Below are 25,828 nucleotides of genomic sequence, written 5' to 3' on the forward strand. Positions count from 1 at the left end.
AAAACCTCATCATCTGTTTCATGAAACCCTATAAACTTTTTCATGAAACCTCATGAACCCATCACTAATGTCTACTTTCACAATCCAACCGTCTGTATCTAGAGATGTTTCATTGGCTGATGACTCCTCTTCCATCCCAGGTGGGCAGTCGTCGTGTGATCCAGTACGGCGCCGCCATGATGCTTCTCTTGGGCCTCATCGGTAAATTCAGCGCCCTGTTCGCGTCGCTGCCCGACCCGGTCCTCGGCGCTCTCTTCTGCACCCTGTTCGGGATGATCACGGCGGTGGGATTGTCCAACCTGCAGTTCGTGGACCTCAACTCCTCCAGGAACCTCTTCGTTCTGGGATTCTCCATCTTCTTCGGACTGATGCTGCCCAGCTACATCAAGGAGAACCCGCTGGTCACAGGTGAGGAACTCATACCTGGAGGTTTTTTTAACTTTCTTTGACACGACAAAGTTTTTTTGTGAGTTTTTGAGTCATTAAGAGTTAATTCACTTCAACTTTGGTTTCAGGCATCGTTGAGATCGACCAGGTGTTGAACGTTCTTCTCACCACGGCCATGTTCGTCGGAGGATCCGTGGCTTTTGTTCTGGACAACACAATACCTGGTCAGTCTTTTTCTCTTCCGCATGTTTTTTTTAACTCTTAATATTTCACACACTTTGAACACATGACGTTTTCTTGTTCATTTGTGAGACATCACTCTAGGATGAATGATTTTAATAAGATAGAATCAAGTTTACTTAGTAATTAAAGCAGGGCTGAACATATTTATATAAACCTAACAGGAAGTTTGATTTTGATTTGATCTCTGTGTTTGTTCTCCTTCAACGCACACACACACACACACACACACACACACACACACACACACACACACACACACACACACACACACACACACACACAGTTTTAATTGATTCAACAGTTTTAATTAAATTGTTGACATCTGCCATCTCCGTCCTTTTCTTATCTTAAACACTCACATCTTTATTGGTCACGATATCATCATGAACATGTATCTACTGTGATTTAACAGATTTGAGTCTCACACATAGTTAAATTGTAAAAACTATAAAATGGTTTATTACATGTTACTTACAAACTGAAATGATAAAATTCAAACTACGAAAACTACACGAACCTATGGTCGTCAAACTGAAATTTAACAGTTTCCTTCTTATTTTATGCAACACTCGTCTTTTGTTCTCACTCCCTCTCTGTGAACTAAGCTCTGCTGCTGTAGTAACAAAGATATATGCGTAGTAATGTTGAGTACTTGACTCTGGTGTTGTGATGGTGTAGTAACAAGTATATATGTGTAGTATTGTCCAGTACTTGACTCTGGTGTTGTGATGGTGTAGTAACAAGTATATATGTGTAGTATTGTCCAGTACTTGACTCTGGTGTTGTAGTATTTACAGACCACATGACTCTTGACGAAGTCGTAACTGCTTTCATTTGTTTTCAAACCAAAATATGTCCAAACATCAGCTTTAAAAACTCCTGGAGTCACTGTATCCTCTCGTCCTCAGTCGTAACTGCTTTCATTTGTTTTCAAACCAAAATATGTTTAAACATCAGCTTTTAAAGCTGCTGGAGTCACTGTATCCTCTTGTCCTCAGTCGTAACTGCTTTCATTTGTTTTCAAAACAAAATATGTTTAAACATCAGCTTTAGAAGCTGCTGGAGTCACTGTATCCTCTTGTCCTCAGTCGTAACTGCTTTAATTTGTTTTCAAACCAAAATATGTTTAAACATCAGCTTTTGAAGCTGCTGGAGTCACTGTATCCTCTCGTCCTCAGTCGTAACTGCTTTCATTTGTTTTCAAACCAAAATATGTCCAAACATCAGCTTTAAAAGCTGCTGGAGTCGACTGTATCCCCTCGTCCTCAGTCATCGCCAGGATCTTGTTCCTTTAGCTGCGGAGGGCTTCATGACTGCTGCCATCTAGTGGCCGGATGTTTAATTGCAACTAAAAACGAAAAGCTGTGAATGTTAATTGTAAATTAAAACTCTAATATTTAATTTTAAACACACTTTATTAAATATAAACCATTAAAAAACTCTGATAACTACAAACACAATAATCATGTTCGTCAGTAGCATCAGTGAAAACTTAAAGATGGAAACATTAAGTGTTTTTTCCTCCTCAGGAACGGCTGAAGAACGAGGCCTGAAGAAGCTCAAACGCGGGACTCGCCAAAGCGCGGCGGAGCTGGAAGGCATGCAGTCGTACGACCTCCCGTTCGGGATGGACTTCATCCGGCGACACCACGTCTTCACGTACCTGCCCATCAGCCCCACCTTCACCGGGTACCAGTGGGGGCCCCTGCTGGACGCCTGCAGGAACAGACGGCGGGGGGACTCCGGGAAGGCGGGCGAGAGGGTCGAGGTGGAGGACGGGGTATAGCCGGCGGGGCTGAGGCTGGGGGGTACAGGGGTGGGGGTTGTGGAGTGGAAGGAGGACAGAGGAACTCACGGTGCCGGACCAGCACCGGCTCCTGTCAGTATTTAGTTTACTTTAGTCCTGCTCTGAAGCATGAAGTCACGCATGACACGTGAGGACGTCTTGAGTGTGTGTGACTCGGATCGCGCCCCAAATTTTAACCGTTTACCCCCATTTTATGCAAGCGTGTCGCGTCACACTCACTCACTCACAGTCCACGGTAGACGCATGCGTGTAGTCGGTGAGCGCGGTTTCCGAACCCCGGAGACGACCGTCTCGACTCGAACCCCGTTTACGCCGTGACTCGGATTCGAACCGACGACGGAGACGTTGCACAAAAAGCTGGATTTGCTTCGAAAAAAAAAAGGTCATCGTTATTTTTTTTAGTTTTTTTTTCTACAAGCGAAGGTCTCGACTCCTGTCCGTCGTCTACCTCCCTCCCGTGTCCGCGCCTCAACATGGAGGGAGTCCGAGATCCACCGCGTGCCTCCTCGTGTTGACCTCTGACCTCGCGCTCGGACCCTGAACCCATCACAACTAAAAAAACTACTAAAAAAGCGATTGTTGATGAACTTTAACCCTCACGGACCTGCAGGAAACTCCGTTCTGGTCTCTCGACGACACGTTTCTCAGGCGGGTTCAACATCTCCAGCGTCAACAAGTCATGGATTTACTTCCTCTGTTGCTTCTATATATTTATTTATTTATGTGAAAAGATGTCGACCATTTCTTGTGTCTCGCAGGAAGATATATTTACTGGTTTACGCCCTGAGAAGATTAACGCGACTTTGACCAGGTTTTTTTTAAATAGTATTTATTGAAAAATTGTTGAGACGGAAAACTTCGTTCAAGGATTCGATGCAGAGAAGAAAAAAAAAACGACAATTAAAGAACCATCAATAATTCTATCGTCACATTTCGTGATCAAGAGCACTTTGCTGTTAAAACAAGGCATTTAAATGAAAATATAGTGAAGACAAATGTTTAAATGTAATTCTGTTATTCTAAACAAAAAAGTATTACATTGTTAAAAGGAAAGTCTCTAGAAGCACAATGATAGATTTTTAATGAAATCATTTTGGGGGGAAAAGACTCGAGCGTAACTTGTAGGTTAGATTCAAGCAAATATTTGAAATGACTTTGTTACTTTTGTTGTTCCAAACATTGAATCAAAATCGTCGTTCAGAAGCAGAACGTGACTCGCCTCTGACGCGTCGCTGACCATTCAGACGTCGGCTAATCATACGTCGACTTCTCTCGCGTTAGCTTCTGCCGCGGTTGCTAGTGAGCGCTGCGTTCGCTGAAGTCTGCACTTTTCGCTGAAGACCTCCGGGTTGCCCACAACCACCCACGGTTCGCTACAGGCCCCGGCGTGTTCGCTGAAGACTGATGCGTTCACTAAAGACCGCCGCATTCTGTAAAGACCACCGTGTTCTCTAAAGACCGCCGCGTTGCCTAAAGGCCGCCACGGTCCCTAAAGACTGTCGCGGTTTCTAAGGCCCGCCGCGTCCGTTAAAGACCGCTGTGTTCTCTAAGGACCGCCGCGTTCGCTAGCGACCTCTGTGTTCGCTTAGGAAAGCCGCGTTCGCTAAAGACCGCCGCGTTCGCTAAAGACCGCCGCGTTCGCTAAAGACCGATGCGTTCGCTAAAGACCGCGGCTGTCCCTATAGACCGATGCGTTCGCTAAGGACCGCCGCGGTCCCTAAAGACTGCTGCGGTTTCTAAGGCCCGGCACTTCCGTAGAAGACCGCCGTGTTCTCTAAGGACGGTTTGCGTTCCCTAAAGACGGTTTGCGTTCCCTAAAGACGGTTGCGTCCGCTTAAGACCGCCGCGTGAACCGCTGTGTTCGCAAACGCACTTCGTGTTCGCTAACGACCTCCACTAGCTTTCGCCAATGACCGACGCTAGCCTTCGCTAACGACCGCCGCTGGCTTGCGCCAACGACCACCGCTTGCTTTCGCTAACGACTGCCGCTATCTTTCGCTAACGACCGCTGCTGCGTTCGCTACTTCAGATTCATTCCATCCTTTATTACTGGTCTAGTCTCGGCTGTGACCTCTGGGCCTTTTCATTTAACCTTCATATTTGTTCGTGTAAACGGTGCCAAGAACATCAGGGTCACGTGACCTAGTGTGTATTTTACGACGCACACATACACACACAACAGTGATGCTAATGTGTACACACACACACACTCCCCGTTTGAAGCCCGACGGTGGCGATGAGTGGTTCTCAGGACTGAAGGGTGATGGACGGATCCGCTGCGCTTTGATGCTGTCGCGACGTTAAGCTCCGCCCACACGAGATGGAAGGTTGTCGGTGCGAAAACCTGTGGCTTCAGGAGCAGAAACGAGCTTCTCGTTTGGACCACGACAAATGTTGTCTCTTCATTCAGCACTTCTCAGTCTCTTATGCACATGTTCCCCTCCTGCCAACGATGCAGAGAAACATCGCCTAAGAGCCTTCTTAAGAACCTTCTTAAGAACCTTCTTGATGGCTCTTAAGAAGACGGCCAGACGGTGAAAGCGCTTTTTCCCTTTCAGTTATTTTGAAGGGGCTGCTACTTGTAGATTATCGGTGTAATACGTGTTTTATCTTTGACGAGAAATGTTTTTTATACATATACATACTTTCATGTTGTTGTTGTTTTGTTTTTTTTGCAAGCTAATATTTGTAAAGGAATAAATCAAAGTTCTAATCTTACCGGAGAAACTTTTGTTTCTGATGATTTATTTTCTAATCCTGTCGTGTTCATAATGTTTATTATTATTATTATTATTATTCAGTTGTTGCTGTTTTAATCCAATCGGAACACGCCGTGGAATCCGTGTAAAACTAAATGATATTAAAGTCTATTTAACGGTCGACGAGATTGAATTTGTGTGAAACTAATCGTAGCAAATGTTTTATTCTCTGAGATGGTTTCATAAGACGTTACAGAATGTAAAGTGTCTTCTGTTTTCAACTGGTGACTTGTTTTCAGACATAAATTTGAGTCCAGCTTTTACTTCGCTTTGTTTGTAGTATTTTTGCTGTTTCTCGTCCTGTTGCCATGGATACACTAGAGTTAAAAACACATCCTTCACTTCTCCACTGAAACTCTTTTGTGAGGTTGATTGACAAACTGTCGCCCCAGTTCCTTAAAAGAAGAAAAATGCTGACTCAGGTTGTGATGCAGGAATCGCACCGCAGACCAAACTGAGACGTGGTTTGATGAATCTTCGTCTCTTTGTTGTCTGAGCAGTTTGATATTCGACAGCATCAGCACGACTCTCAGCTCTGGGTCACGTTCTGTCAGTCAAGTCTTTTTATGTTGATGATTAAGTTCTTCCTGCAGGGTAGAGATATGATGCGTGCAGTGACGGCCTCCTGCCACTAGAGAGCAGTCACTAAAGCATCAATTGTATATACGTGGAGTAGTCTGATACAATAGATTAAATTGGATTGTTTGTTATTTGCTGTTTTTAATTAGATAGATATTAGTAAAAAATATTAACAGTTAACTAAGAAATACAGGCAATGAAGAAGGTAGAAGTCTTGGAAATATACAAATGTAAGATCATTTATTTAATGTAAATGTTCATAGTTAAAGTTAACATTTACGAGCTCCCTCGGTAGCTGCTTAAACATAATCATTTTAAAAACATTCCCATATTTGTATGTAAACACTTTTTAAATACTCATTTGAATAAGTATTTTTTTCAAATCACAGATTTATTTATATATATATAATTTATATTTCATTTTTTTTCTTTAAAAATACATTCAGAGATGATAAACTATATATATTTTATTTTAATTCACGGATTTATATAAATATATATGTGGTTTTTTTTGTATTCACACATTTGCAACTGTATTTCTTCTGTCACAGAACTGTGTTTTAATAACAGTAACTGATTTTAAATAATCTATATATTTAACAAAAATAAACGAATTGAAAATTACTTTTCAAACACGATAATAATGATATTAATAATTAAGTTGAACTTTATTGTTGTTTTTTTTTTCCAATAAGCCAAAGCAATACAGACGATTATTCATAAAAATAAATAAAAATAAAATAAGAACAAGATTATACAACAATTAACACTCTGAAAAACGTATTGAATCGTCGGTAGATATCGACGCAACAGCGCCTCCTGCTGGTCATGTTGGTCAGTGTCTTTAAAAGTTAAATCGCATCTTTAAAATCCAAACCCTCTCGTGGATCAGAGTCTCTGAGCCTCGAACTCATGTCTGAAGAAAACCTTTCTTTCTTTCTTTCTTTCTTTCTTTCTTTCCTCCTCGAGCTCATGTCTGAAGAAAACCTTTCTTTCTTTCTTTCTTTCTTTCTTTCTTTCTTTCTTTCCTCCTCGAGCTCATGTCTGAAGAAAACCTTTCTTTCTTTCTTTCTTTCTTTCTTTCCTCCTCGAGCTCATGTCTGAAGAAAACCTTTCTTTCTTTCTTTCTTTCTTTCTTCCTTTCTTCCTCCTCGTCTGGCGCGCGCGCTCCCATTGTTTCCTGTCGTGGAACAAAGGCGCGCGCCTGCTGCGCTCCCATTGGCTGAGCGCCGCGAGCCACGGACAGATGGAGCGCACGCGCACGCGCACGCGCCCCCCGCTGCTCGTGACGTCACGCTCTCAGTCGCACGAGGACGAGCGAGAATCAAACCCACGACCAGGACCAGCTCACTCGGACCTGGACCTGGAGGAGCAGGACCAGAACCGGGAGACGGTCCAAGACAGACGGAAGTCAAGGAGATAAACGAGGAGAACTTCCGGTCACAGAAGCGTCTGTTGGAGCCACGAAGACGCTGCAGGTACGAGTGTTTTTCTGCGTGAAGCCTCAGGGATAACAACACGTTTATACACGATTATTACACGATTATTACACGATTATTACTCGTTTATTACTCGTTTATCTTCACATCTTCACTCGTGAACCTCCTTCATGTTGCATAACGAGCAGAACGAGGAAGATTCACGTCGATAAAACTGTTTAGTTTCTCGAGTAAATTCAACATTTTTACATGTAGTTCAACTCGAATGTGTATCTTTGTGTATATATCGTGTTTTTTTCTATTTTTAAATAATATTAATTAAATAAATACATAAACAAACAGAAGGTAGACGTCTTGAAGTGATTTACACAATTTAAAATGTATACTGTATATATTTATTTATTTATTTTTAAACACAGACGTGAAAATGTTTCATTTATGTGTTTAATAAAATACAAACGTACACAAAAGAAATCTGAGCAAAAAGTAAAGATGTTTAGAAAGTTTTACAATCATATTTGTTGTCATTACACGTTAAAGACATTTAAAAATATATATTTTCTAAGAGTTATTGTTGAAACTTGTTCCATGTCTGTCTGAACCGTACACAGCAGGAAAAAAAACTATAATAATTATAAATATTATTAAGAGGAAGTTTTTTGAGTAAAGTTTCCATGTGGAAGCTGCTAAAACTAAAACATAAACAAAACTAAAAACATACATATGATGAAAATTTGATGATTTTTTTTTTTAAACATACACCAATAATACATATATTTATTAAACATATACAGATGATAAATACATTAAATAAAACAGATCTAAATGTTTATTAATGTGTTTAAAACACACTAAACTATATAGAAATAAATACATCTGAGAACAAAGCTTCAAAAATAATTTTCAAGGACAAAAAGTTCAAGACATTGAAAAAAAGCTGTTTCCAAAATGTCTTGAGAAAAATAAATATTGATTAAAATGTAGTAAAAAATATCATAACAGTCGCTGAATTAATTTAATCTCCGGATCAAGAGCAAAAGTTGGACAAAATCAAATTCATAAATGTGTTTGGATGTTTAATTTGACACTATTCTATGTAAACAAATGTTTTCATTTTCAAACTTATGGTGATGGAGCAACTTTATATTCCATGAAACTATATGCAGTATCTAATCTAAAGTACATTTTGGCCACATCACAAAATATACTTTTGACAAAACATCCAGAACTTTATCATTAAAACTCTTTCTTTGCATTATTAGAGACATAATCTGTTAAGACACTTGTCTTCAACACATAAAGTTACTTTAGTCTTTCACAGTATCTGATACAAACAATAACAAATCATGGTTCTTACCTCTTCTTCTTCTTCTTCTGCTCTCACGTGATTTTGGGAAGAGAAGGAACATGAGAAAAAATGGATACACTGATATATATCAGGATATTTCTTTTTCACGATACTTTATCGATAATCTTTAAATCATCCTTTGTTTTTTATCGTAGTTCTTCTATGGTTTATATCTTAATAAAGTGTGTTATAAGTAAATGGCAGCAGTTGTTACGTCCTCCCAAGCTAAAGGTACAATAAAACCTGTCGATGACTGAGGACGAGAGGATACAGTGACTCCAGCAGCTTAAAAGCTGATGTTTGGACATATTTTGGTTTGAAAACAAATGAAAGCAGTTACGACTTCGTCAAGAGTCATGTGGTCTGTAAATTTTACAATTCACAAGCAGTGATGACTGAGGACGAGAGGATACAGTGAGTCCAGTAGCTTTTAAAGCTGATGTTTGGACATATTTTGGTTTGAAAACAAATGAAAGCAGTTTCAACTGAGGACGAGAGGATACAGTGACGCCAACATCTTTTAAAGCTGATGTTTGGACATATTTTGGTTTGAAAACAAATAAAAGCAATTACGACTTCGCCAAGAGTCATGTGGTCTGTAAATACTACAACACCAGAGTCAAGTACTGGACAATACTACACATACATCCTTGTTACTACACTATCACAATACCTTTATCACGATACATATTGTATCGCCAGATTCTTGCCAATACTCAACCCTTATCTCTACGGATTTTACTTTTAGTAGTACCCTGTACTTCTCCACAAAGACCCCCCAATACACACACTAGATCCAAGTTCAGCTGAAGTGCTTAGTTCACAGAGAGGGGGTGAGAACAAAACGTTAGCATTGCAGAAAATAAGTGGGAAAACTATAGTATTTAAGTTTGAAAACTAAAGACTCATGACGTTTTTGTACTACTCGGACAATACTACGAAGATATACTTGTTCCTACAGTATCACGATCGTAACGTTGACCCTGTATCATGTATACGTGTCGTGTCACCGTGTTCTTGCCAAATACACACTTATAATTTTCGGGGTAACTAGTTATTTAAAAGTAATCTTCCTCAGACATGAAAGTCTAGCTGAAGGCGGTGGTTGGTTCTGAAGCTGGAGTGCGGATCCCTCGGAACTGTAACAGAATTCTAATGAAGAGTTGAAAATCCCTGCAGTGTCTCACAAGAAGTCAAAGAAAGCAACTATTTCGGGCTCACTATTGCTGGAGATGTTTTCCCTGTTGCCATGGCGATGGTGATAATAGCAAGGCAGCGCCGGAGTAATGAAGAGGCAGCGTTGGGGGAGGAGGAGAAGTAAAGGAGGGGGGGGTGCCATTCATCATAGCGGGGTGGAAGACATGTGTGTCGATGATGGCGGGAGGGGAAGCTGTGGTGGTGAGTTCTAACAGCAGCTGGACTTCAGAGGTTCATGGACGCTTGATGACGGAACCAGACGCTCGGGAAACTTCGACGTTTGGAATCTTTCAATAAAAACAAGAAGTCAAAACACAGATTTGAGTGACAGGTCTGTTTTTGACGCTGATCCCAGAGCAGGGTTTTTTATTGAAGATGGTGGTTCTGTTGCCGGAGACAGATCTGGGTCAGACTCGCTGACGGCGAGTCAATAGTTCTGATAGAAACACAAAGACTTAAACGTCTTCAACACGTAAACATTGTGTTTGTTTATTTGTATCTTTAACGTTTTTCTTGTTGTTCTTTTCAACGCTCGGTTCTACGGGTCTTTGAAAGTATTTATATAACTATATTTTTTTCCACAATACTGCAACAATATTCGACAGCATTTTCATTTTTGACTTGCAAATTATATTTTATGTTTTACTATAGTTTGTTAACTGTTTATAGTTCGATGTGTGTAAAAAAAAACTTTTTTTTTTAACCATTGCTATGAAAATATTCACACTGTTTGTTCATTTTTGTGTTATAATTGAACTTCCAGCCGCTAGATGGCAGCAGTTATTAGGTCAACAGGGGCAATGATACAATGTGATACTGTAGTAATAAGGATATATGTGTAGTACGGCTGCACGATATATCGAAAGAAAATATTGATATCGTGATATTGTCACATGTGATATTCATATCGAAAACATGTGATACTTTATCATTTTTTATTGTATAAATCAAGCATTTCTTAAATGCACACTTTGACCAATCAGTGTCAGGTTCTGTAAAGTTGTCAATTTGTACTTCTATGTCTCGTTGTCGTTTACGTCTCCGTCTGTCTGTGCGGCGCAGCTTGCTAGGCTCGGTTGCTATGGCGACACGTCTTGCCAGTATATAACCGGAAGTAATCCTAACTTATGATCTAGTCAAACACTAGTGATCCAGTCACTCGTCTCTTTCAACCTCCTTTGTTAAAGCAACATATTGTAAGAACTTTTCATCTCGTCTCAGTTGTTTTCTTATAAGATCGTGAACTTCCAAACAAACCTGTCCGTCTTCACCGTATGCTAATGAGCTAAGTTGTTAGCATCATTTATAAAGTATTATGTGTGCGTGTACAAGGAGGTGGATTTATTATTGATTTGGTGATATCGGCTCCTCTCTGATGTCACTCAGTTTCGCAGGAAACACGATGCAAGTCCCGCGAGACTGAGCGTTATAAGTGATATTTTTCTACGATCGTGTCGACACTGAAGCGTGGAAATAAACGAAAGGGAAATATTGCATAGTTTTCCTTCTATAAACCCCCAGACCTCCCGTACAGTACTCGCTAAAAAATATCGCATTAGTATCGATATCGCAATTCAAAACACCAATATCCAATATTATTATTCCAATATCGTGCAGCCCTAAGGTGTAGTATTGTCGAGTACTTAACTCTGGTGTTGTGATAGTGTAGTAACAAGTATATAAGTGTAGTATTGTCCAGTACTTGACTCTGGTGTTGTGATAGTGTAGTAACAAGTATATAAGTGTAGTATTGTCCAGTACTTAACTCTGGTGTTGTGATAGTGTAGTAACAAGTATATATGTGTAGTATTGTCCAGTACTTGACTCTGGTGTTGTGATAGTGTAGTAACGAGTATATATGTATAGTATTGTACAGTACTTGACTGTGGTGTTGTGATAGTGTAGTAACAAGTATATATGTGTAGTATTGTCGAGTACTTGACTCTGTTGTTGTGATACTGTAGTAACAAGTATATATGTGTAGTATTGTCGAGTACTTGACTCTGGTGTTGTGATACTGTAGTAACAAGGATATATTTGTAGTATTGTCCAGTACTTGACTCTGGTGTTGTGATAGTGTAGTAACAAGGTTATATGTGTAGTATTGTCCAGTACTTGACTCTGGTGTTGTGATACTGTAGTAACAAGTATATATGTTTAGTATTGTCCAGTACTTGACTCTGGTGTTGTGATAGTGTAGTAACAAGGTTATATGTGTAGTATTGTCCAGTACTTGACTCTGGTGTTGTGATACTGTAGTAACAAGTATATATGTGTAGTATTGTCCAGTACTTGACTCTGGTGTTGTGAGAGTGTAGTAACAAGGTTATATGTGTAGTATTGTCCAGTACTTGACTCTGGTGTTGTGATAGTGTAGTAACGAGTATATATGTGTAGTATTGTCCAGTACTTGACTCTGGTGTTGTGATACTGTAGTAACAAGTATATATGTGTAGTATTGTCGAGTACTTGACTCTGTTGTTGTGATACTGTAGTAACAAGTATATATGTGTAGTATTGTCGAGTACTTGACTCTGGTGTTGTGATACTGTAGTAACAAGTATATATGTGTAGTATTGTCGAGTACTTGACTCTGTTGTTGTGATAGTGTAGTAACAAGGATATATTTGTAGTATTGTCCAGTACTTGACTCTGTTGTTGTGATACTGTAGTAACAAGTATATATGTGTAGTATTGTCCAGTACTTGACTCTGGTGTTGTGATAGTGTAGTAACAAGTATATATGTGTAGTATTGTCCAGTACTTGACTCTGGTGTTGTAGTATTTACAGACCACATGACTCTTGACGAAGTCGTAACTGTTTTAATTTGTTTTCAAACAAAGAAATTTGTCCAAACATCAGCTTTAAAAGCTGCTGGAGTCAATGTATCCTCTCATCCCCAGCCAGGATTTCATTGTTCCTTTAGCTGCGGAGGACGTAATGACTGCTGCCTTTTAGCGGGCAAAAAGTTTAATTGCAAACCAAAAACTAACAAAACTCTTGTGAATATTTTCACGTTGGTTGTTGTTTTTATATTTTTTCAATTGAATCTGTTGATTTTATACACACTTTATTGAACTGTCAACCACTAATGGACTACGGTTTAAATACAAAAGTGCTGTTAAAGGTCATTACCTCCGTTAAATCCTGCGAGATCCTGACGACGACTGAGGACGAGAGGATACAGTCGACTTTTAAAGCTGACGTTTGGACATATTCTGGCTTTAAGTTCTATTAAGACAACCAACAAAGAGCGGGAAAACATCAAGATATCAGTGAAACTATAAAATATGTAAATCCATTTGTTTTTTTTAAAGTTCCATAAGTTTGTCTGGTTCAGGTTCGATGGACTTGGCTCCGGTCCGGTGACTCGCCTCTTGACGGACAGAATCTTGAGCGACACATTAGCGGGTCTTCAAGCTTGGCCGCCCTCTATTAATGACTAATGATCTTTATTGTTCGGCTCCACGGCAGCTTTTTTTTTCAAAGCTGGACGTTTGATAAGCTGCTGAAATATTCATGCTCCGGGGCTGGAGGTGGAGATGATGCTCTTGAATATTTCATCTGCTCGATGCCAACATGAATCTCACAGATTGTCACTTTGTGGACGAGGGCTCAGTGACGACTCGTCGCACGAGGCGTTGACTTTAGTCTCAACTCTGCGTCTGAATTGAGGAAGTTTTGACAAGTGTCAGTTTCCTGTCGCTCCGTGAAGAGGAAGTGATTCTGCGGAAGGAGAACGTTTCCTTCAAACACGTCCACTTGTTGTGACTCTAGAGCTGAAGAAGCTGCTTGTTGTGTCGACTCTTTCTGGATATTGACACTTGTTTTCGGTGATGGTGAGTTTTTTGTTGGTACTTTACACGATTGTTCTTCAAAGATACTATTGTCAGAAGTTTTTAAAACATACGACCAGGAGAAGAAGATACAACTGTGAAGGTTCAGAGTTTGAATTCCTTAAAGTTAAGCAAGAGTTTATCATCTTACTCTTAGTGTGTCTTAAATATCCATGAGAACTTGATAGTCCTTTATTATTTATTCATAATAAATTAATATTTTGTATTTGTACCATCTTGTCCAACTGTTATTAAAAAGTATGAACTATAATCAAACAATTTTCAACTGTAATCAAACAATTTTCAACTATAATCCAACAATTTTCAACTATAATCCAACAATTTTCAACTATAATCAAACAATTTTCAACTGTAATCAAACAATTTTCAACTATAATCAAACAATTTTCAACTAAAATCAAACTATTTTCAACTGTAATCCAACAATTTTCAACTATAATCAAACAATTTTCAACTATAATCAAACAATTTTCAACTATAATCAAACAATATTCAACTATAATCAAACAATTTTCAACTAAAATCAAACTATTTTCAACTATAATCCAACAATTTTCAACTATAATCAAACAATTTTCAACTATAATCAAACAATTTTCAACTATAATCAAACAATTTTCAACTGTAATCAAACAATTTTCAACTATAATCAAACAATTTTCAACTGTAATCAAACTATTTTCAACTATAATCAAACAATTTTCAACTATAATCAAACAATTTTCAACTATAATCAAACAATTTTCAACTATAATCAAACCATTTTCAACTGTAATCAAACTATTTTCAACTATAATCAAACAATTTTCAACTATAATCAAACAATTTTCAACTATAATCAAACTATTTTAAACTATAATCCAACAATTTTCAACTATAATCAAACAATTTTCAACTATAATCAAACAATTTTCAACTATAATCAAACAATTTTCAACTATAATCAAACAATATTCAACTATAATCAAACAATTTTCAACTAAAATCAAACTATTTTCAACTATAATCCAACAATTTTCAACTATAATCAAACAATTTTCAACTATAATCAAACAATTTTCAACTATAATCAAACAATTATCAACTATAATCAAACAATTTTCAACTATAATCAAACAATTTTCAACTGTAATCAAACAATTTTCAACTATAATCAAACAATTTTCAACTGTAATCAAACTATTTTCAACTATAATCAAACAATTTTCAACTATAATCAAACAATTTTCAACTATAATCAAACTATTTTAAACTATAATCAAACAATTTTCAACTATAATCAAACAATTATCAACTATAATCAAACAATTTTCAACTATAATCAAACAATTTTCAACTATAATCAAGCAATTTTCAACTACAATCAAACAATTTTCAACTGTAATCAAACAATTTTCAACTATAATCTAACAATTTTCAACTATAATCAAACAATTGTCAACTATAAGTAAATAATACAGTAAGTTTTTATTATTTTTTATATAGTTTATTATAGTTCTTATTATTTTTAACATGTGTACTGTATGTATTAATATTGTGTGTGTTGAATGAATCAATACATTTATAGTAAGTAAGTAAGTAAGTCATTTTTATTTGTATAGCGCTTTTCCAGACCAGGGTCACAAAGCGCTTAAACAATCAAAACAATATTCAATAAAGTATATACTTTAAAGATAAAGATAAAACTGATAACACAACAGGAGTTCCAGAAAATCAAGCAAAAGTCTGAACAAATAAAAACGTTTAAAGATGTTTCTTGAGACGTTTCTAGCAACAGTCTGGAAGGATTTCTCTCCTCTGGTCCGGAAGTTCAGGAACCATCAGTAGATTCTGATCCACAGACCTCAGAGCCCGAGCTGGGGTGTAAGGCTGGATCAGATCACTGATGGAAGGTCTGACCATGAATAGCTCTGAAAGTAAGAACCAGAATTTTAAAATGATCCTGAAAGAAACTGGAAGCCAGTGAAGCGTTTTAAGGATCGGAGAAATGTGAGTTCTTCTACTAGAGCGGGTCAGAATTCTGGCTGCAGAGTTCTGAATCAACTGCAGACGAGACACATCCTTCTTGTTAAGACATGAAAACAAACTGTTACAATAGTCCAGGCGAGAAGAAACAAACGCATGGATTACAAGCTCCAGATCATGTTCCGACAACATTTTCCTAAGTTTAGAGATTTTTCTCAGTTGAAGGAAACAGTTTCTGGTCAGTTTTCTGCAGTGTTGAACAAGAGACATGTCTTTATCAAATACAACACCCAGGTTTCTCAGGCTCAGTTTGACAGACTGACCTAAGTCACCCAAGTACTGACTCAACCCTGGAATCGTATCATCAGGAGCAATCACCAGAGTTTCAGTTTTGTCCACATTTAGCTGTAGAGTGTTTTCTCTCATTGTTTGATTTATAGCAAACAATTGACTAAGTTCAGCCTCTGGGGCTCAGTTGGATCAAAAGAGCAGTAGAGCTGGATGTCATCAGCAAAAATGTGATAAGAAACATCTGGAAATCTCTGAATGATTTTACCGAGGGGAATCAAATACAGCAAAAACAATAAAGGACCCAGAACAGAACCTTGAGGGACTCCACACAACACAGACCCAGACAGTCTTCATCCCTCAGTCTTCTCAGCAGGATCTGGTGATCAACTGTGTCAAAGTCTGAGGACAGATCCAAGAGAACCAGAACAGTGGATTTACCAGAGTCAGCCGACATCATGATGTCACTGGAATTTATAGATGAGGTTGATCTTAACACGCGTGTGGAGCAGCTGATTCCTTGTGTTACTCTGGGGCCCTTGTGTCGTCCACCGGCCCCGTCCTCGCTCCAGAGGCCCCGTCCTCGCTCCAGAGGCCCCGTCCTCGCTCCAGAGGCCCCGTCCTCGCTCCAGAGGCCCCGTCCTCGCTCCAGAGGCCCCGTCCTCGCTCCAGAGGCCCCCGTCCTCTCGCTCCAGAGGCCCCCGTCCTCTCGCTCCAGAGGCCCCGTCCTCGCTCCAGAGGCCCCCGTCCTCGCTCCAGAGGCCCCGTCCTCTCGCTCCAGAGGCCCCCGTCCTCTCGCTCCAGAGGCCCCGTCCTCGCTCCAGAGGCCCCCGTCCTCGCTCCAGAGGCCCCGTCCTCTCGCTCCAGAGGCCCCCGTCCTCGCTCCAGAGGCCCCCGTCCTCGCTCCAGAGGCCCCGTCCTCTCGCTCCAGAGGCCCCGTCCTCTCGCTCCAGAGGCCCCGTCCTCGCTCCAGAGGCCCCTGGTGTGTGAACTCTGAGGAGGAAGGAAAACTCTGCGGGTTGTTGGTTCAGGTCCAGCAGCAGCAGCTGTTGGTGTGAGAAGATGAAGCAGCTGCACTTCATTCTCAACCTTTTGTTTCTGTCCTGCTTCATGTCAGCGTTATTTTCTCGAAGCAAAACAGGAAAAATACAGCGACTCAGCATAAATCTGTTTTGACAACATGAGTCTTTTACTCATTTTTCACTCGTTCACACAATTCTTTTTTAAGTGGTTTTATTTAAATCCGAGCGTCTTGACGTCTGAAGAAATCTGTTCTTTCAAAAATAAAACACCTTCCAGACAGTAATAACAATAGAAAACACATGTTTTTTACATATCAACTGCACCTGGATGTGTTTTTCAGATCATCGTTATTTTTACCTTATCTTTTGATATCATTTTCAGCTGATTTTAAAATGGAAACCATTGTGTGACGAGGATTTTTTTGTATTTTGACATCAAAAGCCCATTCAAATAAAAATGAAGGGGTTATTTAGTGTATATATATATATATATACACTGTATATATACAGTATATATATATATATATATATATATATGGTATATATTAGAGTATGTATATATATATATACAGTATATATACAGTATATACTGTATATATACAGTATATATATATATGGTATATATTAGAGTATGTATATATATATACAGTATATATACAGTATATACATATATATACTCTAATATTTACCATATATATATACTGTATATATACAGTATATATATTGTATATTTATATGGTATATATTAGAGTATGTGTATATATATATGTATATATACTGTATATATATGTATATATATATACTGTATATGTATATATATACTGTATATGTATATATACTGTATATATATGTATATATATACTGTATATGTATATATACTGTATATGTATATATATACTGTATATGTATATATACTGTATATATATGTATATATATACTGTACATGTATATATATACTGTATATATATTGAATATAGTGTATAATTTGGCCTCTCAGTTTATAACATTCACACAATAGTTGCGAGGATTTAAAAACGAAGATGTTCTTACTTTTGTAAACAAACAGACTCAGATTTAGAAGTTGATGTTTGTAAATCCTGCTGCTGTGTGTTTGTGTGTATATGTCTGTGTGTTTGTCTATGTGTGGTTGTGTGTCTATGTGTGGTTGTTTGTCTATGTGGTTGTGTGTCTATGTGTGGTTGTGTGTCTATGAGGTTGTGTGTCTATGTGGTTGTGTGTCTATGAGGTTGTGTGTCTATGTGTGGTTGTGTGTCTATGTGTGGTTGTGTGTCTATGAGGTTGTGTGTCTATGTGGTTGTGTGTCTATGAGGTTGTGTGTCTATGCGTGGTTGTGTGTCTATGTGTGGTTGTGTGTCTATGTGTGGTTGTGTGTCTATGTGGTTGTGTGTCTATGTGTGTGTGTGTGTGTGGTTGTGTGTCTATGAGGTTGTGTGTCTATGTGGTTGTGTGTCTATGTGTGTGTGTCTATGAGGTTGTGTGTCTATGTGGCTGTGTGTCTATGTGTGTGTATGTGTGAGTGGTTGTGTGTCTATGAGGTTGTGTGTGTGCAGTCATGAGGAGTCATGAGACTCTCTGACGATCAGTTCTTTGTCTCCACAGACTGATGCTCTGATGCTCTGATGCTCTCTGACGATGGATGGGTCGCATGACGGGGTCGAGATCGGAGAGAACAAGTTCATCAGCAAGTAAGATTCTGCTGACTCATCAACTACTTATCAATGACTCATCAAGTACTTATCAATGACTCGTCAATTACTCGTGGTTGATTTTTTTACACAATGTTTTCATCACATGGTTGCAACTTTTCCCTGGAGAATTAACGTGAAATGAGTTGAAACTACTTTGTGTGTTTATTATTTGAGAAGAAGATTTTTAATCAGTAAAACCAGATGAAACCACACCTTTAACTTAGAGTTTTACTAGAGTTTAATGATCTTTTCTCAGCCGTGAAAAAGAGGAAGTGGAAACACAACTCAGTAGAAACACAACTCAGTGGAAACACAACTCAGTGGAAACACAACTCAGTGGAAACACAACTCAGTAGAAACACAACTCAGTGGAAACACAACTCAGTAGAAACACAACTCAGTGGAAACACAACTCAGTGGAAACACAACTCAGTGGAAACACAACTCAGTGGAAACACAACTCTGTGGAAACACAACTCTGTGGAAACACAACTTTGCCAGTTTAACTTCCACATGAGTGTCTTCTACTTGATTGACAGCTGCTCAGACAAGGTTGTCGTAAATAATATGTATATTTCTTTTAACATAAACTTTTGACTTCTTTCAGGTGTTTTTTGTAAAAGAACCGAAATAATGTGTCAATTAGATAAATGAATAATATTAATACATATTAATATAGAAAATAAACAATGTCTGAACAATATGAAATATATTGTTTTATTGTATTATATTAAGTATATCAGTGGTATCTCAATATTCAATGACGTAAACTTTACACTTTTTTTTTATTGAGACCCAAAAAGACTTCATTGAACTTTCAGCCAATCAGGCGACACACAGACGATCATGTGACGACGCAGACGTGATCAAGTAGCTCGGTAATCCTTTGGTAATGTCTGGTGACAATAATATACCAACGTTTTTATATTGAATTTAAAAGACTATACATTGAAAAATATTACATTTAAATGATACATTTTCGAGTCATTTGAATTAAGTTAATAATATAATAATAACCCAGTTTATCAATATACAAATGATTGAATTCAATTATTAACAAAAACATTAAATACTTAAAAGAAATATCAATAAAAACATGTTTCAACCTTTAAAAATGTTGTTGTATTTAAGATTAATTGAATAAATATGTTTGTAAAAGAATAAAAAAAGACCAATAGACGCATAAATACAGATGTTTATATATTTTTTGATGAGTCATACATGTTCCTCTACGAGGTCAGTTTGTGGTAAAACAACAGTTAAATTAAAGTTTTTAAAGTAAAGTTGAAACAGAGATGAAAATGTTAAATCCTGATTCTTGACGATCCTCCAGGACGACGGTTCTGTCTCAGCTCAAGACCTACAACATCTACTATGACGGCCAGAACCTGCAGCTGCGCCACAGAGAGGTACGTTCACTGACCTCCGTCTGAAACTGGATCCTCATCGATCTCTCTCTCTCTCCACAGGAAGAGGGCGAGCTGATCGTCGAGGGGCTGCTCAACATCTTCTGGGGTCTCCGGCGACCCATCAGGCTGCAGATGCAGGACGACCACGAGAGGATCCGACCTCCGCCCTCCTCCACCTCCTGGCACTCCGGCTGCAACCTGGACGGTCAAGGGTACGAGTCCGGTTACACTGAGACACTGAGACACTGAGACACTGAGACACTGAGACACTGACCGGAAGCTGCCGGCGATATGGATTCGCTCTAGATTTTCAAGTGGGGGTCACTAGAGGTCAATGACCTCTGAACTGGTTTACATTTCTTTGATGGCAGCGAACTTGATAGATGGATGGATGGACAGATGGATGAATAGATGGATGGATGAATAGATGGATTGATGGATTGATAAATAGATGGATGGATTGATGGATGGATGGATGGATGGATGGATGGATGGATGGATGGATGGATGGATGGATGGATGGATGGATGGATGGATGGATGGATGGATGGATGGATGAATAGATAGATAAATGGATGGATGGATGGATGAATATATGGATGGATGATTGATTGATTGATAAATAGATAGATGGATGGATGAATAGATAGATGGATGGATGGATGAATAGATGGATGGATGGATGAATATATGGATGGATGATTGATTGATTGATAAATAGATAGATGGATGGATAATAGATAGATGGATTAATAGATGGATGAATAGATGGATGGATGGATGAATAGATGGATCGATGATTGAATAGATGGATGAATAGATGAATGGATTGATAAATAGATGGATGGATGGATGAATAGATGGATCGATGGTTGAATGGATGGATGAATAGATGAATGGATGGATGGATGAATAGATGGATGGATGGATCTATCAATAGAAAGATAGATTTGTTTCTGGAGTGAACTCGATGTATCAAAGAGTCACAGCCTAGTGTGACTTCAGACAGTAGTAATCGATAGAAGAGAAACGATCTAAATAGTTTGTTACGTCTGTTCCGGTGTCAAAGGCCTCAAAGGTCAGGGGTCACTGATCTAGAATGTACGTCATCTTCACAGACCTCCGAACTCGGACGCTCAACAGACGGAACCACAGGCTCCGCCCACTGTGGAAGTGACGCTGGCGGACGACGATCACGACGACAACGGTGTGATGGAGGAGCATGAGGACGGTAGGTGTTATCTACTTTTTAGTTTGTGTGTGTTACACAATAATGTTGTGTAGTTTTTAGTTTGTGTGTGTTACACAATAATGTTGTGTAGTTTTTAGTTTGTGTGTGTTACACATTAATAATGTTGTGGAGTTTTTAGTTTGTGTGTGTTACACAATAATGTTGTGTAGTTTTTAGTTTGTGTGTGTTACACATGAATAATGTTGTGGAGTTTTTAGTTTGTGTGTGTTACACATGAATAATGTTGTGTAGTTTTTTAGTTTTGCTCACAAATTGTAGTTTTTCTCACAATGTTCCGTCAGCATGTGAAACAACTGGTGATAATAAATCATCTAATGTTTAAACCGTTGTCTTAAAACAAGATTCAACACGTTTGTTTATTTAAAAATGAGATGTTTTGAATACAAACACAAGATGCAGAACTTTTTATATTTATATATAAAGCAAGACGTCCAAGTTTTTGTTTATTTAGACAAGATTTAAAGATTTTTTAGTTAAAAAAAAAAAAATTATATACAAAAAGATTTAAATATTCTGTAAGTAAAAACAAGATACAAAACTTACATTTTGTACATAAAAACGACATATAATAATTGTTGTATATACTGTAATAAAAAAACTGTTTTAATCTATAAAAAGAGATATAAAACTATGTTGTTTGTTGATACAAAACCTTAAATCAAGTTGGTTGCGTTCACAATAAGACGAGTCGACAGCATCGAACCGTCAGAGTTGACATGACGACGCATCATAAACCTGTAACGTCCTCTACACAACTGTAACGTCCTATACATAACTGTAACATCCTATACATAACTGTAACGTCCTCTACATAACTGTAACGTCCTATACATAACTGTAACATCCTATACATAACTGTAACATCCTATACATAACTGTAACATCCTATACATAACTGTAACATCCTATACATAACTGTAACATCCTATACATAACTGTAACATCCTATACATAACTGTAACGTCCTATACATAACTGTAACATCCTATACATAACTGTAACGTCCTATACATAACTGTAACGTCCTATACATAACTGTAACATCCTATACATAACTGTAACATCCTATACATAACTGTAACGTCCTCTACATAACTGTAACATCCTATACATAACTGTAACGTCCTATACATAACTGTAACGTCCTATACATAACTGTAACGTCCTATACATAACTGTAACATCCTATACATAACTGTAACGTCCTCTACATAACTGTAACGTCATATACATAACTGTAACGTCCTATACATAACTGTAACGTCCTCTACATAACTGTAACATCCTATACATAACTGTAACGTCCTCTACATAACTGTAACATCCTATACATAACTGTAACGTCCTATACATAACTGTAACGTCCTATACATAACTGTAACGTCCTATACATAACTGTAACATCCTATACATAACTGTAACATCCTATACATAACTGTAACGTCCTCTACATAACTGTAACATCCTATACATAACTGTAACGTCCTATACATAACTGTAACGTCCTATACATAACTGTAACGTCCTATACATAACTGTAACATCCTATACATAACTGTAACGTCCTCTACATAACTGTAACGTCATATACATAACTGTAACGTCCTATACATAACTGTAACGTCCTCTACATAACTGTAACATCCTATACATAACTGTAACGTCCTCTACATAACTGTAACGTCATATACATAACTGTAACGTCCTATACATAACTGTAACGTCCTATACATAACTGTAACATCCTATACATAACTGTAACGTCTTATACATAACTGTAACGTCCTATACATAACTGTAACATCCTATACATAACTGTAACATCCTATACATAACTGTAACATCCTATACATAACTGTAACATCCTATACATAACTGTAACATCCTCTACATAACTGTAACGTCCTCTACATAACTGTAACATCCTATACATAACTGTAACGTCCTCTACATAACTGTAACATCCTATACATAACTGTAACATCCTATACATAACTGTAACATCCTCTACATAACTGTAACGTCCTCTACATAACTGTAACATCCTATACATAACTGTAACGTCCTCTACATAACTGTAACATCCTATACATAACTGTAACATCCTATACATAACTGTAACATCCAATACATAACTGTAACGTCCTCTACATAACTGTAACATCCTATACATAACTGTAACGTCCTCTACATAACTGTAACATCCTATACATAACTGTAACATCCTATACATAACTGTAACATCCTCTACATAACTGTAACGTCCTCTACATAACTGTAACATCCTATACATAACTGTAACATCCTATACATAACTGTAACATCCTCTACATAACTGTAACGTCCTATACATAACTGTAACATCCTCTACATAACTGTAACGTCCTCTACATAACTGTAACATCCTATACATAACTGTAACATCCTCTACATAACTGTAACGTCCTCTACATAACTGTAACATCCTATACATAACTGTAACATCCTATACATAACTGTAACATCCTATACATAACTGTAACGTCCTCTACATAACTGTAACGTCCTCTACATAACTGTAACATCCTATACATAACTGTAACGTCCTATACATAACTGTAACGTCCTATACATAACTGTAACGTCCTATACATAACTGTAACATCCTATACATAACTGTAACGTCCTATACATAACTGTAACATCCTATACATAACTGTAACATCCTATACATAACTGTTACGTCCTATACATAACTGTAACATCCTATACATAACTGTAACGTCCTATACATAACTGTAACATCCTATACATAACTGTAACATCCTATACATAACTGTAACGTCCTATACATAACTGTAACATCCTATACATAACTGTAACATCCTATACATAACTGTAACGTCCTCTACATAACTGTAACATCCTATACATAACTGTAACATCCTATACATAACTGTAACGTCCTCTACATAACTTTAACATCCTATACATAACTGTAACATCCTATACATAACTGTAACGTCCTCTACATAACTGTAACATCCTATACATAACTGTAACATCCTATACATAACTGTAACGTCCTCTACATAACTGTAACATCCTATACATAACTGTAACGTCCTCTACATAACTGTAACGTCCTCTACATAACTGTAACGTCCTATACATAACTGTAACATCCTATACATAACTGTAACGTCCTCTACATAACTGTAACGTCCTCTACATAACTGTAACGTCCTCTACATAACTGTAACATCCTATACATAACTGTAACGTCCTCTACATAACTGTAACGTCCTCTACATAACTGTAACATCCTATACATAACTGTAGCATCCTATACATAACTGTAACGTCCTCTACATAACTCTAACATCCTATACATAACTGTAACATCCTATACATAACTGTAACGTCCTCTACATAACTGTAACATCCTATACATAACTGTAACATCCTATACATAACTGTAACGTCCTCTACATAACTGTAACGTCCTCTACATAACTGTAACGTCCTCTACATAACTGTAACATCCTATACATAACTGTAACGTCCTCTACATAACTGTAACGTCCTCTACATAACTGTAACATCCTATACATAACTGTAACATCCTATACATAACTGTAACGTCCTCTACATAACTGTAACATCCTATACATAACTGTAACATCCTATACATAACTGTAACGTCCTCTACATAACTGTAACATCCTATACATAACTGTAACGTCCTCTACATAACTGTAACGTCCTCTACATAACTGTAACATCCTATACATAACTGTAACATCCTATACATAACTGTAACGTCCTCTACATAACTGTAACGTCCTATACATAACTGTAACATCCTATACATAACTGTAACATCCTATACATAACTGTAACGTCCTATACATAACTGTAACATCCTATACATAACTGTAACATCCTATACATAACTGTAACGTCCTCTACATAACTGTAACGTCCTATACATAACTGTAACATCCTATACATAACTGTAACGTCCTATACATAACTGTAACGTCCTATACATAACTGTAACGTCCTATACATAACTGTAACGTCCTCTACATAACTGTAACGTCCTCTACATAACTGTAACATCCTATACATAACTGTAACATCCTATACATAACTGTAACGTCCTCTACATAACTGTAACGTCCTATACATAACTGTAACATCCTATACATAACTGTAACATCCTATACATAACTGTAACGTCCTATACATAACTGTAACATCCTATACATAACTGTAACGTCCTCTACATAACTGTAACATCCTATACATAACTGTAACATCCTATACATAACTGTAACATCCTCTACATAACTGTAACATCCTATACATAACTGTAACGTCCTCTACATAACTGTAACATCCTATACATAACTGTAACATCCTATACATAACTGTAACGTCCTCTACATAACTGTAACATCCTATACATAACTGTAACATCCTATACATAACTGTAACGTCCTATACATAACTGTAACGTCCTATACATAACTGTAACGTCCTCTACATAACTGTAACATCCTATACATAACTGTAACGTCC

The 25,828-nt window shown here is 37.7% G+C and overlaps 2 protein-coding genes across 5 annotated transcripts in view; both read left to right on the forward strand.

Moving 5' to 3' along the window:
- slc23a2 (solute carrier family 23 member 2) overlaps positions 1-5,459 on the forward strand; it is a 36,758-nt gene extending 31,299 nt beyond the window's left edge. For both annotated transcript variants that reach the window (XM_087787823.1, XM_087787814.1), the window contains exons 13-15: positions 141-408; positions 516-611; positions 2,160-5,459. In XM_087787823.1, the coding sequence (XP_087643949.1) occupies positions 141-408; positions 516-611; positions 2,160-2,416 (621 nt within the window). In that variant the 3' untranslated portion in view covers positions 2,417-5,459. The remainder of the gene's footprint in view (positions 1-140; positions 409-515; positions 612-2,159) is intronic.
- A 1,639-nt stretch (positions 5,460-7,098) lies between these two features.
- The window catches only part of rassf2b (Ras association domain family member 2b), a 24,035-nt gene continuing 5,305 nt past the window's right edge, over positions 7,099-25,828 (forward strand). The window contains exons 1-5 of one of the 3 annotated variants that reach the window (XM_087787885.1): positions 7,099-7,261; positions 18,513-18,598; positions 19,935-20,010; positions 20,071-20,222; positions 21,129-21,241. In XM_087787885.1, coding sequence (XP_087644011.1) covers positions 18,546-18,598; positions 19,935-20,010; positions 20,071-20,222; positions 21,129-21,241 — 394 coding nt within the window. In that variant the 5' untranslated portion in view covers positions 7,099-7,261; positions 18,513-18,545. Of the gene's footprint in view, positions 7,262-13,503; positions 13,600-18,512; positions 18,599-19,934; positions 20,011-20,070; positions 20,223-21,128; positions 21,242-25,828 lie in introns of those variants that run through there. The other 2 variants (XM_087787876.1, XM_087787868.1) reach the window with 2 other exon arrangements.

This window comes from Callionymus lyra, chromosome 1 (genome assembly GCF_982586985.1).
Source record: "Callionymus lyra chromosome 1, fCalLyr1.hap1.1, whole genome shotgun sequence".
Taxonomy (NCBI): Eukaryota; Metazoa; Chordata; class Actinopteri; order Syngnathiformes; family Callionymidae; genus Callionymus; species Callionymus lyra.